The following is a 14,650-nucleotide window of genomic DNA, read 5'->3' on the forward strand; positions in this document are numbered from 1 at the left end:
GGCAGGATTTCGCCATGGACGAGGATATAGTGTAAAATGTGTCGATGTTTTAGGAATACATTGAGCAGCTGCTCGTATAATACAGTCAGTTACTGCTGCCACACAGTCGTCTATTGATGGCTTACAGATGATGGAAGGATCAAGTTCTGTGAGAGCAGTGAAAGTGGGCCAGTTCGCCTGATTCAGCTTCCACCAGGGCACGCGGGTCGGGTGGCATCGACCACGTCAGTTTCTCTCTCAAGATTATAGGAAAATGATCATTGCCTCATGGATTACTGTCAACCATCCATGAAAAATGGGATAATAATGAAGGGAAGCAAGTTGAGAGATCAACAGCAGTAAAGAACTGACATGGTGTGTAAAAATAAGTGGAAGAACCACTATTGAATTGTTATTGTTTGGAATTTCGCACAAAGCTACTCGAGGGCTATCTGTGCTAGCCGTCCCTAATTTAGCAGTGTAAGACTAGAGGGAAGGCAGCTAGTCATCACCACCCACCGCCAACTCTTGGGCTACTCTTTTACCAACGAATAGTGGGATTGACCGTCACATTATAACACTCCCGGCTGAAAGGGCGAGCATGTTTGGCACGACTCGGGCGCGAACCCGCGACCCTCAGATTACAAAGCGCACGCCTTAACGCGCTAGGCCATGCCAGGCCACCACTATTGAAAAGAAGGTTGTGATCAGAGAGCATACGCTCTACTGAGCGACCCTCCTATCAATATCAGCACTTCCCCAGAGGGATGATGTCCATTAAAGTTCCCAGGATTAAAAAGGAAGACAGCAACTGTTCAATGAAAGCATCAAGGTCTGATTGATCATATGTTTCTCCAGGTGACAGGTAGAGAGAACAAATAGTGATGGTATGACTCAAGGAAACATGGATGGCTATGGCCTCAAGGGTGTGTCGAGTGGCAAAGACAGGGTGGGCACATGCTGATCAACCAACAGTGCCACCTCTACATGCACTCGTCCATCACACAGCCTGTCATTTCTGTACAAAGAAAACCGACGAAAGGTGATTGTATCGGTAGGTTTCAGAAATGTTTCCTGTAAGGAAAGACATACTCGTACAGGATGGTAGGAAGCAATCAGTGTTTTGATGTCATCCAGATTAGAATTGTATCAAGGTGGCAATTGTTAAGGACGTGTAGGCGAACTGGGTGGAGAACCCTTCTGTTTACGACCACGTCTTTTTTTCCTTACTGTTCTTATTCGAGGGAGGTCTATCGACCTCCATGGATCCTGCCCTGGGTCAATTGGGCAGGTCTTTGCTGTTGGAAGGTGATTTCAAAGACTGAGGACATGAACAAATGATTGTTTTGCATCTTTGGGTAGAAAAAGAAGATGAATCCGAAGAAATGCCTGTACCTGGAACCAAAGGATGTGGATCTTTGGATTTGTTGGAATGTATGGAAGGGACAGAGATGGGTGTTGCAGGTGATTCATCAACTTTTTTAACCATGGATGTCAAAAGACTTTTCATTTGTTTTGAGAACAATTCCTTTGGAGGCACAGAGAGATCTGTCTGCACTTCCACTGTAGTTGTGAAACAAAGTGCAGCAGCATATGTCCAAGATGAAGTGGTGGACAGCAATTTCCGAGCCTCAGGATAAGTAATGTTATGAATTATTTTCAAACGCTGTACCTCTTTTTCTTCCAACCATTTAGGGCAAGAACGAAAGCAGGATGGGTGAGAGCCATTGCAGTTGATACAATGTGGATCCATGTCACACTCATAGGCATCGTGATCCTTGCCACCACAACGAGCACATGCCATGAAACCACGACATGACGTCTTTGAGTGACTGAACCTCTGACACTGGAAACATCGGAGAGTGTTTGGAATGTACGGCCGTAACCTGCAATTAAGATAACCTGCCTTGATAATGGCAGTTGCACGTGATAATGTAAATTTCAGAACAAGGATGTTGGTCGGCAGTGTAACTCCATCTTTTCGAGTGGATATACGCCCCACTACGGAAACTCCTTGAGTGGAGAATCCTGCGAGAATCTCCAACTCTGGGATGTTCTTCAAATCCCTCTCAACAATAACTTCTCGTGATAAATTCAAAGTATGACACTCTTAATAAAGTTACACAAGTTTGTTATTAAGCACAAAGTTACACAAAGGGCTGTCTGTGCTCTGCCCAGCACGGTTTCTAGCAGTAGAAGTTTACATGCATACCGTTGTACCACTGCGGAGCAAAATTTGAAAACAGTAGGATTGAAACAGGTTTTATTTACTTCCATCTTTTCTTTTTACTTTAATATTTTTGTTACAACTAACTTTCCACTGTCGTCAAAGGAAACAAAGAACCAGACAAATCTACCATAACTTTATGTTAACAATTAGAGTGCCATCTTCAGCAGTACTAAGAATTAAAATCTTGACTGAAAATGAACTGAACAGTCGATACAGAAAATGTGTGCTTGTTTAAACTAGAAACTAAGTGTTGGCTAATTAGTTGAAACTTAATGTTATTAAATGTTCATCGAACTTAAGTATACTTCTTTCTGGAAGTAGGCTTGGCATGGTCAAACGCCTCCACGGCTGAAAGGGCGAGCATGTTTGGTGCCACGGGATTCGAACCTGCGACCCTCAGATCACGAGTCGAACGCCTTAACCCACCTGGCCATGTCGGGCCAACTGCACTTGAAGTAATTATTGTGTGATGTTGTCCCGATGAAAACAAGGAAGCGAAATGCTCGTAATTATAAAACGTAAAACACCATTACAATACGTATTCACAATATGGACTGTACTATCTATCAGGTAATACTGAACTCACCCCAACAGATTCTCATATGAATCTCAGGATTTATCTCAACATATGAAAGTCTGGGATATTTTAGCTACCAGCCCATGTATAATAGAAAGACACATTGAACACATTATTGTAGATTATCAACCTAAGCACTTAGAATGAATTACTTCATGATATGCGCGAAGTTTGAATACCGCACGTTTGGAATTGAATCGATTACCAGGTCTTGAATAGATGCTCAGAGCTGCAGGGTAGCACAGCCATTTATAACTTGTGGATTTAAGTTACGGACTGCAGCCATGAAGTCTCTCATCGTAGTCACGGATGTAAAGCGCCAACTTAGATTAAGAACTATAGATAAACATACTGTGAGGGATTATTTCTAGTATTCATTGTTTGCTTTGGAGAGGTTTATTTCAGCTTAATGGAAACCTAGAAGACACTCTGGATGTGTTATTCAAATCACGAAGAGAAGCAATATTAACACAATGTTCTAGTTGGTGTGAAATGGTGCACTGGTAATGGCTAAGAGACATTAAAGTCTTGTCGTAATGTGACAATACTAGTCATGCCTATGTTTGTAGAATTCTATAGAGAAGGACCATGCCTCTTTCAGTATTCTAATACAGCACGTTTTGTCAACTGGTGGCCTGAAACAGATAACCACAGAATCCATCTTGACCAACCCAGCGTCATGATTTCAAGTAATATTTAATGAATGACGAATAACGTGCACAATTTAATCTTGTGAAATCTTTTTGATTTTAATAAGAACCAAATCGAATGTGTTAACGATAAACCTTCGTGTTTTATAAAAAAAAATTACAAGCCCTATCATTTATTTCGCAAACTGAAATGACATACATGTTACGTAACTAATCTTAAGTTGAGAAAACTATGTTTAGTTTTTGTATCTGTGATACCTCAAGCGTGTTAGTTATTTTGTGAGTTCAACAATGATTGGTTGTGTTAATAAGCAAAATGAAATATACTGAGTTAGACCCTTTATGTGGCTTCTTTCTACACTGGTTGGATATAATATATTATTTAATTAAAACTGAGTGTACTTCAGTGTTGTTACTAAAGTGTTTCTTTGAAAATAAGTGATATAGTTACACGCATTACTTTAAAGCAAATATGTTCAGGAATACTTGAAGTAACTGTAGCTTAGTTCATAAGATTTCATAGCTTACCGACTTATATCACAATAACATTCACGCTAACGCCACCTGGTAGCACATAAGTAATTATAACTTAAGTGGGGACTGAAGCAAACCCAAATCGCGGTTGAAATACATATGATATATTTTTCTTATTAGACATTTTCGCCTTTCTCTGTTTAATGGGTTAATCACCAAACAACTGGACACTATCAAAAGTGCAACTCAGGCAGTGAGATAAATCTTAATTTATGTTCCAAAACACAGTGCATTATCAGATGCACTCGTAATATGCCCGTAATGTTATGCCCCTGGGATTATATAAACTACTCAAGACCGGCCATAAAGATAAGTAAAATAAGCATTGAGGGTTAAAAAGGTATCCAGGGTGAATGGGGGGCATAATTTTAATTTATGTCTAGGATGTCAATCCAGCTATGGTCAGCTCTGACCTCGTTAACTAAATAATTATAAAAAAAACAACAGTAAATTTATCAGAAAACATGAAAAGTTATATTTGTTTACAAATATTATAGATATCAATATTATAATATGGTAAACATCTATGAAACAAACTTTTGTTAGACGCTTCCATTTTTAAACCGTTCATGATGAAATAAAACAAAGAATAGAACTTTAAATCTATTAACAGTGGTGTCGTTTAAATGTTGAGTAATGGAACCTTCACCGTGTATCTCGTGTAGTGTCGTTTAAATGCTTTCTTTGTTTGTTTTTGAATTTCGGGCAAAGCTACACGAGGACTATCTGCGCTAGCCGTCCCTAATTTAGCAGTGTAAGAGTAGAGGGAAGGCAGCTATTCATCACCACCCACCACCAACCCTTGGGCTACTCTTTTACCAACAAATAGTGGGATTGACTGTAACCTTATAACGTTCCTACGGCTAAAAGGGCGAGTATGTTTGGTGAGACGGAGATTCGAACCCGCGAGACTCAGATTACGAGCCATGACGAATCCGTTTCAATGAGAACCAACGAAACCTTTAGTGTGATATAGGAACCTCTACTTTATATATAGCAAGATATCGTTCCAAATGTTTTTAGTGCAGAACAGTACTCGTTACATGTTTTGTCAAAATGTTTAGAGTTTCAGATTTCTTCCACGTAAACCATAAAATAAAAATTTACAACTTTATTTATTTGGCTAGATAAAACGGCCCGGCATGGCCAAGCGTGTTGAGGCGTGCGACTTATAATCTGAAGGTCGCGGGTTCGAATCCCCCTCGTACCAAACATGCTCGCCCTTTCAGTCGTGGGGGCGTTATAATTTGCGGTCAATCCCACTATTCGTTGATAAAAGAATAGCCCAAGAGTTGGCGGTGGGTGGTGATGACTAGCTGCTTTCCTTCTAGTGTTACACTACTAAATTAGGGACAGTTAGCACAGATAGCCCTCGAGTAGCTTTATGCGAAATTCAAAAAACAAATAATACTAGCTAAATTTTTCATATTGGTTATCTAAAAAAAAAAAAGAAAAATTGCTTAATGGATTTCTATATGTGATGTTTCCTGCTTTAAATTTTAATTCTTAACCACAATTTCGGTGGCATAATGTTAGAGAGACATAAAGTTTACCGCTTTGACCTTACTCGCTCAGTTAAAACTAAACGAGGTTAAAGTTGGTATTGGTTTTTAAACACGTGTCTAACTTAAAAATTTGAGTTCATTTATGTAACGAAATTGGATTTATTTCAGACTTCGTTTCTTATGCTTTGTTCGTGCAACGAGAAGCACACAAACTGTGTAAATAATGAAATAAGTTCCTATTCGTATTAATTCTAACACAAATAAAATAATTGAGAGGAATACTTCAGTTGATTTGCTGAATTTGCAAAGCCTAAAATAACAGAATATCGTATAACTTTTATGTACAATAAGGAGTTTAAAAAAACCATTTCTAATCTTAGATACACGAAGATGTCGCGTGCTAGTGCACACCACAAATATCGGATATAGCTTCCAAGAAGCCGAGAATACCAAAAATTGATGAAATCATATATTTTAGTTTTGTGACAGCGCGTGCTATTGTATGGCCGTAGGTAACAATTTTATCGAACTTTCGTAAATTTTGAAACCCATTACAGTAATAAGTAAAGATATTATTACGTGTTCTTAATGTAAGTTTCTAGAATAAAAATAAGTCTTTTTCAAATAGAGCATTCTAATCATTTTTTTTGTAAAATGATCGTGTACTTTTAATATAATATTAAAATTAGATATCATCGTCTTTGTATTCATTATAAAGATAACCACCCTTGGCAACACGCATCAGTTGATGACATACTCGAGTGATGCTCTGTCTAAACAACTCGAAACACCAAAACCCGTTATAATGACGTTACAACGAGTACAGACAGAAGATACGTTTATTTTTGCTGTCATTGTTTGACTTTGTACAATGTTGAGTAGAAGGTAATATTTCGTTTGTAAGAACGCTAAAAACATAAAATAATGTTAGATAAAATACGATAAGAAAGAACAAAGAAAAACGAATGAAACTATATTTATTTTAAACACGAGCACATAGTAACAGTTACTGTTAAACATAACACTTTCCAGATGTTTTATCAATATACATATAATAATTACACCAGAAACCAACTTAAAGAACCAGACACCGTTTCGACATTATTAAAGTTCAAAGATCAGAAAATGTAAGCAAAATATCATACAAAGTACAACATCGCAAATAATTATGTAAATACTCCAAGTTATTGACAGGAAGACACGTTTGCACTAGGTATCATTCTATGAGCAACGAAAATCTAAGCGTTTCCTAGGACAAGGAAAACGTCAATTTTATCGTTAAATTTACAAAAGTAATTTTTACGTGCTCTTTACACGTATATTAAACACAATTCGTTAATAAAACGCGAAATAAAAACTGTAGTTTGCAAGTTTGACAATGTTGTGATTTGTATGATAAAAATTATTTAATCAACCTGCGAGGAAGAAGATCCTAAAACTCAGGTGGAAATTAGTTTTATTTGTCATCATGAATGTGGTGACAAAACTAACAGTATGCTACACCGTAGTACTTCGCCCCTAAATGTGGTGACAAAACTGTCATCAATGCCACACCGTAGTACTTCGCTACTAAATGTGGTGACAAAACTGATATCAATGCCACACCGTAGTACTTCGCCCCTAAATGTGGTGACAAAACTGTCATCAATGCCACACCGTAGCACTGCGCTCTTTGTCATTACAAAATGCATTTTACTCATCAAATGTTTATATCATAAAGATAATACTCACTTTATGGTTTAATTTTGCTTAACTTAAAAAAAAAAAAAAATAATAGAGTGTATACGATTGTCAGTCACCTCGATACCAGCAGCAAATACTGAGAGTATGAAAAACAAAATGATTTAGTTGCTATAATTTCAATGCAATTTACATTTACTTTTGCCATTAGATATATATATATACATTCACAAAAATAGAAAAAAATTGTCACATGTAATAGATAAATTCATTACGCGCCTACAATTCACGTTAAGTTGCGTTTCGAAACTTCACGTTAGGCCTAAAGATTTTTATTTAATGTAAAACATAGTGTTCTGGTGATGCATTGATTAGGTGGAGTCTGTTATTTGTTATATAATGTTTCACAGCTGGAGGACTCGTAGAGCAAATAAAAAGTAAAAATATATATATTGTTACTTATAGCAAAGCTAATAACGCTATCTGCCGCCGTCCGCAATTTTGAACTACTAACCTACTATTCATGCTAAGGGATTGACTGATACTCTTATAACGCGCTTATAGCTGAAAGTAGATGGAATATTTTGTTGTATAGCACAAATTTAAGCCCTAATACCGAGATACAAAATATAAAGTTCTACTAGAGGGCAAAACCGTGTCTTAACAAAAAAATTCAATTTTTATTTTTTCGTTCAAAATGCATAAACTAAATGTTAGTAAAAGGTAAACGACAGATATTTTTGAGTTGTCTAGTAATCCGATATATACATAACGAATGATTAACTGCTAATAAACATTAAAATGGATGTACCTGCACAACACTTTGATTTAATTTTATAAATATCGAATCATAGCATTTAACTCGTAATATATTTGAAATTGATATTATTGGACGGAGGGGGGTAGACAAAAGTAAAATCCATGAGTGGGAAATATTTAAAACATTTTAGGCTCACAGGTATATGCATACATTTATATGCGAAAAATGAGCACAAGGAAAGATTTTTGGATTTTGGCCTCAGATGGCGCTGTGCAATTGAAATTTAAAAATTGGTTTTAAGTTTAAAAACTTTCAAATGTGTGTTTAAATATCAAAAGAGCAAGCTTTTTGTCAGGTAAATTTAGTTTTTTGTTATAAAAAAGCATTACAAATAAACATTTATAAACGGTCACCTTATTCAATTTGTCTAATTTCTTAAAACTGTTAGCAAGCACAACACCTGTATAAATTTGGCGACAGAGAGTTCTGAACTTCTTATAGCACCAGTGAAAAAAAAAACCTTTTTTTCACTGCTTTAAAGACTAATTATGTTTTTATGCATAACTCGTTACGAACTAAAAACATGAAAAAACATTCATTATTACCTATTCATAGAAACTGTAACAAAAACCATACCATTTATATCACTTTTTAGTTTTACAAAGAAAATTTTCTGCCTTTCAGATGAAAAAAAAACAAAAAAAAACAATTTAAGACGTAAACGAAATTTTTGTCCTAAATCTAAACGTAACCCAATAAACATTTGATAATATTCAATATTCATAATTTTCCATTTGCATCGGTAATACGAATAACACCTCTTAAATTGAACAATAAACCCTGTTACAAAAACATTGATGTTTTTGTAACGATTTCTCACTTAGCATATTTATTGTACCAGAGGGCAGCACCTGAAGTTGCACCAATGGCAATTATCAGACTCATAAGTGTTATAAATCCTCCTACAGATGGTAAATTACGTTCCCAGAATGTGGTAGTAAAAGGCACTCCAGGAATGTCCTAGAAGAAATAGGCACAAGACAACATGCATTAACACTTAGCTCTTGAACTTGTAAACAAAACACAAAACTACTAGTTTAACCCCACTTAGGGCCTAAAAAAAGGTTTCTCCTTCTATAATGTAACTAACGCTGAAGATAACTATAAAAAAGATAATAAATATCTTATTATATACGTTTCGTTATTGTCATTTAGCATTTTTTTTTTAAATTATCGGATAACATTTCATATTTAGAAGTACCATGATTTTTTAAACCTTGTTCAAATATAATAACCTAAATGATTAAAATGAGTGTGTGTTTTCTTATAGCAAAGCCACATCGGGCTATCTGCTGAACCCACCGAGGGGAATCGAACCCCTGATTTTAGCGTTGTAAATACGTAGACTTATCGCTGTACTAGTGGGGTGTGTGATTAAAATGAAATGAGAGTACCATTGATTTACAATGAAGTTGAGAGTACCATTGATTAAAATGAAGTGAGAGTACCATTGATTTACAATGAAGTGAGAGTACCATTGATTTAAAATTAAGTTGAGAGTACCATTGATTTAAAGTGAAGTGCGAGTACAATTGATTTAAAATGAAGTAAGAGTAACACTAATTTATCGAATCTCTTGTATTGTACAACTCTAGCTTGGATGTGGTCAGAGTATATTTGATTTCTTTTGCAGTAAAAAAGTTTATTTCTTGTATAAATATGTACGTTCGTTTTACAAATGTCTGTGCATATATACATATACACTTGCAATAATATAACATTTTTCAATGTTATCATTGGATAATGGTTAAATATGGAATTTCTTTCTCAATCAGTCGTAAAATAGTGTTTTTAAGTGAGAGGATGGACAAAAAAATCACTGGGAAGTTTGGAATCTGCTCTATCCAAATACGCAATCAAAGTTGTGGTAACTCTTTGAGTGGGGTGTTATGAGCGGCCAAAGGAACATATGACTTTGATGTGGCCGCACTGCCCTATGAGCAATGGTCACGTGTATGAACTCATCTCTCTTTGCGATCTTTCCTCATTGTCTGTTTGAGACTCTCAATATTCTGACCTGGCGAAAGGTCACTGCTATTAATGCTGTCCTTGTCAGTAACAAACATATTTTCAACTACCCTTGCAGTTTCTTTGATCTTGATGGATGAATTTGTCTTAAAAAAGACTGTCAAAATGTTAACCGTAATCCCACTCACATTTTTAAGCCTTGCATGGTCAGCGGGGCTTGGAGCTACCTGATGAAGATCTGTTAGACTCTGGACTAAAAAACAGATGCGACGATGGGCGAAGAAGAAAAAGATCAGATAGCAGATCCATCGGTCACACAAGAAATCCTGTCATTAACTATAATTTCTGTTGAGGGGCTTGGTTGTTAGGGCGCTCGACTCGTGGTCGCGGGTTCGAATCTCAGTCACACCAAACATGCTCGCCCTTTAAGCTGAGAGGGAGTTATTATGTCGCGATAAATCCCATTATTCATTAGTAAAAGAGTGGTCCAATAGTTGGCAGTGGCTGATGATGACTAGCTGCCTTCCATCTAGTCTTAAACTGTTAACTTAGGGACAGATAGCGCAGATAGCTCTCGTGTAACTTTGTGCGAAATTCAGAAAACAAACAAGAATCTCCTACACCCACCCACTGGTAGCTCAGCGAGAAGTGTAAGAGCATACAAAACTACATATCAGTTTTCGATAGCAACGGTGAGCAGAGGGCACGTAGCCCATGGTGAAGTCTTAGGCGTACCTACAAATAAACAAAAACGGTATTAAGTTTAATTATGGCCCGGCATGGCCAGGTGGGTTAAGGCATTCGACATGTAATCTGAGGGTCGCGGGTTCCAATCCCTGTCGCACCAAACATGCTCGCCCTTTCAGCGGTGGGGGCGTTTTAATGTGACAGTCAATCCCACTATTCGTTAGTTTAAGAGTAGCCCAAGAGTTAGCGGTGGGTGGTGATGACTAGCTACCTTCTCTCTAGTCTTACACTGCTAAATTAGGGACGGATAGTCCAAGTAGCCCTCGTATAGCTTTGTGCGAAATTTAAAAAACAAACAGTTTAAGTATTTTATAATTCACCCAGTGGTCTCTGACGTCACTATACGAGGTGCAGCCCACAAAATGTTTAGCGGTAATTTAATATTCCCATGTAAATTTATTCTCTATAGTTTCACTTGTGCATTTTACAGCACGTTTTCTACCAGTCAAATGCCGAAATGTAACCATGTAACGATATCCAAATACCTAAGAAGTGATTTTCAGATGTTAAGACAAACAAAGGTGTAAATAACCAACGCCCTTTCTATCATTTTCGAAAGAGTGTAAAACATAACTAAGAAAACATGAACATTCTCTCTACAATGATTCAGTGTACAAAAATCATTAAGTCATAAAGTCAGGCGGAACAATTAACATTTAAAAAGAACGAAGACTCCTCAAACAAAGATTGGTCAGTTTTGTGGAAATGTCACAGCAACAAGAGAAAATACAAAAAACTACAGAGTATCTAGAAGAAGAGGAACGATTGTGGCGAGTTTTCTGTTTGTCTAGAAGGAGAGGAATGATTGTGGCGAGTTTTCTGTTTGTCTACAAGAAGAGGAATGATTGTGGCAAGTTTTATGTTTGTCTAGAAGGAGATGAATGATTGTGGCGAGTTTTCTGTTTGTCTACAAGGAGAGGAATGATTGTGGCAATTTTCTGTTTGTCTGGAAGGAGATGAACGATTGTGGCGAGTTTTCTGTTTGTCTGGAAGGAGATGAATGATTGTGGCGAGTTTTCTGTTTGTCTGGAAGGAGGGGAATGATTGTGGCGAGTTTTCTGTTTTTCTACAAGGAGAGGAATGATTGTGGCGAGTTTTCTGTTTGTCTAGAAGGAGAGAAATGATTGTGGCGAGTTTTCTGTTTGTCTAGAAGGAGAGGAATGATTGTGGCGAGTTTTCTGTTTGTCTGGAAGGAGATGAACGATTGTGGCGAGTTTTCTGTTTGTCTGGAAGGAGATGAATGATTGTGGCAAGTTTTCTGTTTGTCTAGAAGGAGAGGAATGATTGTGGCGAGTTCTCTGTTTGTCTACAAGGAGAGGAATGATTGTGTCGAGTTTTCTGTTTGTCTAGAAGGAGAGGAATGATTGTGGCGAGTTTTCTGTTTGTCTAGAAGAAGAGGAATGATTGTGGCGAGTTTTCTGTTTGTCTAGAAGGAGAGGAATGATTGTGGCGAGTTTTATGTTTGTCTACAAGGAGAGAAATGATTGTGGCGAGTTTTCTGTTTGTCTAGAAGGAGAGAAATGATTGTGGCGAGTTTTCTGTTTGTCTAGAAGGAGAGGAATGATTGTGGCGAGTTTTCTGTTTGTCTGGAAGGAGATGAACGATTGTGGCGAGTTTTCTGTTTGTCTGGAAGGAGATGAATGATTGTGGCAAGTTTTCTGTTTGTCTAGAAGGAGAGGAATGATTGTGGCGAGTTCTCTGTTTGTCTACAAGGAGAGGAATGATTGTGTCGAGTTTTCTGTTTGTCTAGAAGGAGAGGAATGATTGTGGCGAGTTTTCTGTTTGTCTAGAAGAAGAGGAATGATGTGGCGAGTTTTCTGTTTGTCTAGAAGGAGAGGAATGATTGTGGCGAGTTTTATGTTTGTCTACAAGGAGAGAAATGATTGTGGCGAGTTTTCTGTTTGTCTAGAAGGAGAGAAATGATTGTGGCGAGTTTTCTGTTTGTCTAGAAGGAGAGGAATAATTGTGGCGAGTTTTCTGTTTGTCTAGAAGAGAGGAATGATTGTGGCGAGTTTTCTGTTTGTCTAGAAGGAAAGGAATGATTGTGGCGAGTTTTCTGTTTGTCTAGAAAAAGAAGAATGATTGTGGCGAGTTTTCTGTTTGTCTAGAAAAGGAGAAATAATTGTGGCGAGTTTTCTGTTTGTCTAGAAGGAGAGGAATGATTGTGGCGAGTTTTCTGTTTGTCTAGAAGGAGAGGAATGATTGTGGCGAGTTTTCTGTTTGTCTAGAAGGAGAGGAATGATTGTGACGAGTTTTCTGTTTGTCTAAAAGGAGATGAATGATTGTGGCGAGTTTTCTGTTTTCTACAAGGAGAGGAATGATTGTGGCGAGTTTTCTGTTTGTCTAGAAGGAGAGAAATGATTGTGGCGAGTTTTCTGTTTGTCTAGAAGGAGATGAATGATTGTGGCGAGTTTTCTGTTTGTCTAGAGGAGATGAATGATTGTGGCGAGTTTTCTGTTTGTCTAGAAGGAGAGGAATGATTGTGGCGAGTTTTCTGTTTGTCTAGAAGGAGAGGAATGATTGTGGCGAGTTTTCTCTTTGTCTAGAAGGAGATGAATGATTGTGGCGGGTTTTCTGTTTGTCTAGAAGGAGAGGAATGATTGTGGCGAGTTCTCTGTTTGTCTACAAGGAGAGGAATGATTGTGTCGAGTTTTCTGTTTGTCTAGAAGGAGAGGAATGATTGTGGCGAGTTTTCTGTTTGTCTAGAAGAAGAGGAATGATTGTGGCGAGTTTTCTGTTTGTCTAGAAGGAGAGGAATAATTGTGGCGAGTTTTCTGTTTGTCTAGAAGGAGATGAATGATTGTGGCGAGTTTTCTGTTTTTCTACAAGGAGAGGAATGATTGTGGCGAGTTTTCTGTTTGTCTAGAAGGAGAGAAATGATTGTGGCGAGTTTTCTGTTTGTCTAGAAGAAGAGGAATGATTGTGGCGAGTTTTCTGTTTGTCTAGAAGGAGATGAATGATTGTGGCGAGTTTTCTGTTTGTCTAGAGGAGATGAATGATTGTGGCGAGTTTTCTGTTTGTCTAGAAGGAGAGGAATGATTGTGGCGAGTTTTCTGTTTGTCTAGAAGGAGATGAATGATTGTGGCGAGTTTTCTGTTTGTCTAGAAAAAGAAGAATGATTGTGGCGAGTTTTCTGTTTGTCTAGAAAAAGAGGAATAATTGTGGCGAGTTTTCTGTTTGTCTAGAAGGAGAGGAATGATTGTGGCGAGATTTCTGTTTGTCTAGAAGGAAAGGAATGATTGTGGCAAGTTTTCTGTTTGTCTAGAAAAAGAAGAATGATTGTGGCGAGTTTTCTGTTTGTCTAGAAAAAGAAGAATGATTTTAGCGAGTTTTCTGTTTATCTACAAGGAGAAGAATGATGATTATTTGGGTTTCTCTTGTAAACATATATTTATATTAGGTGTATAGATAAATATATATATATATATACATACACCTTATCTGCACGTTCAAGTTACGTAATTGAAACTGTTTTTGCTTAGCAAATTGTGACCAAAACAGGTTAGATTTTTAAAATCCCACCTGGGATTTCTAAAGCAGAAGATAACTCGTCCAGTTCCAATAAAACAGCACAAATCTATCGTGACCGTAATGATAAAAAAAAATCGAACAACCCAAGTAAACCAGACCTACGACAAAATGTTGTCACGTCATTCCACGTTCTTATTATTTGATTTGGCATTTTTTTCTTTTTTATTAATACATTTTCAACAAATCTGGAAAATAATAACTCTATGTCACCGCTAATACATGCACAAACATGGTGGTTTTGTTATCAATAAATGGAGTATATTCATCACTTCATGTTATTTATAAGTTTAAAAATCATTTGCTGTAACACGCATACCTAAACATAGGTTTTGTGTGCTACTGAACCACGTCACAAATGAGTTTGTTTGTTTTGAAATTCTGTGTCAACCTTTCCCTATTTAGTAGAGAAGGTAGCTAGTCATTATCACC

General features: G+C 37.1%; 1 protein-coding gene across 2 annotated transcripts in view; it reads right to left on the reverse strand.

The window, feature by feature from the left end:
* Positions 1-6,435: 6,435 nt before the first annotated feature.
* Positions 6,436-14,650, reverse strand: part of LOC143222573 (amine oxidase [flavin-containing]-like) — a 39,498-nt gene continuing 31,283 nt past the window's right edge. For both annotated transcript variants that reach the window (XM_076449244.1, XM_076449245.1), the window contains exon 13: positions 6,436-8,935. In XM_076449244.1, the coding sequence (XP_076305359.1) occupies positions 8,792-8,935 (144 nt within the window). In that variant the 3' untranslated portion in view covers positions 6,436-8,791. The remainder of the gene's footprint in view (positions 8,936-14,650) is intronic.

The sequence above is a fragment of the Tachypleus tridentatus genome, chromosome 8 (assembly GCF_004210375.1).
Source record: "Tachypleus tridentatus isolate NWPU-2018 chromosome 8, ASM421037v1, whole genome shotgun sequence".
Classification (NCBI taxonomy): domain Eukaryota; kingdom Metazoa; phylum Arthropoda; class Merostomata; order Xiphosura; family Limulidae; genus Tachypleus; species Tachypleus tridentatus.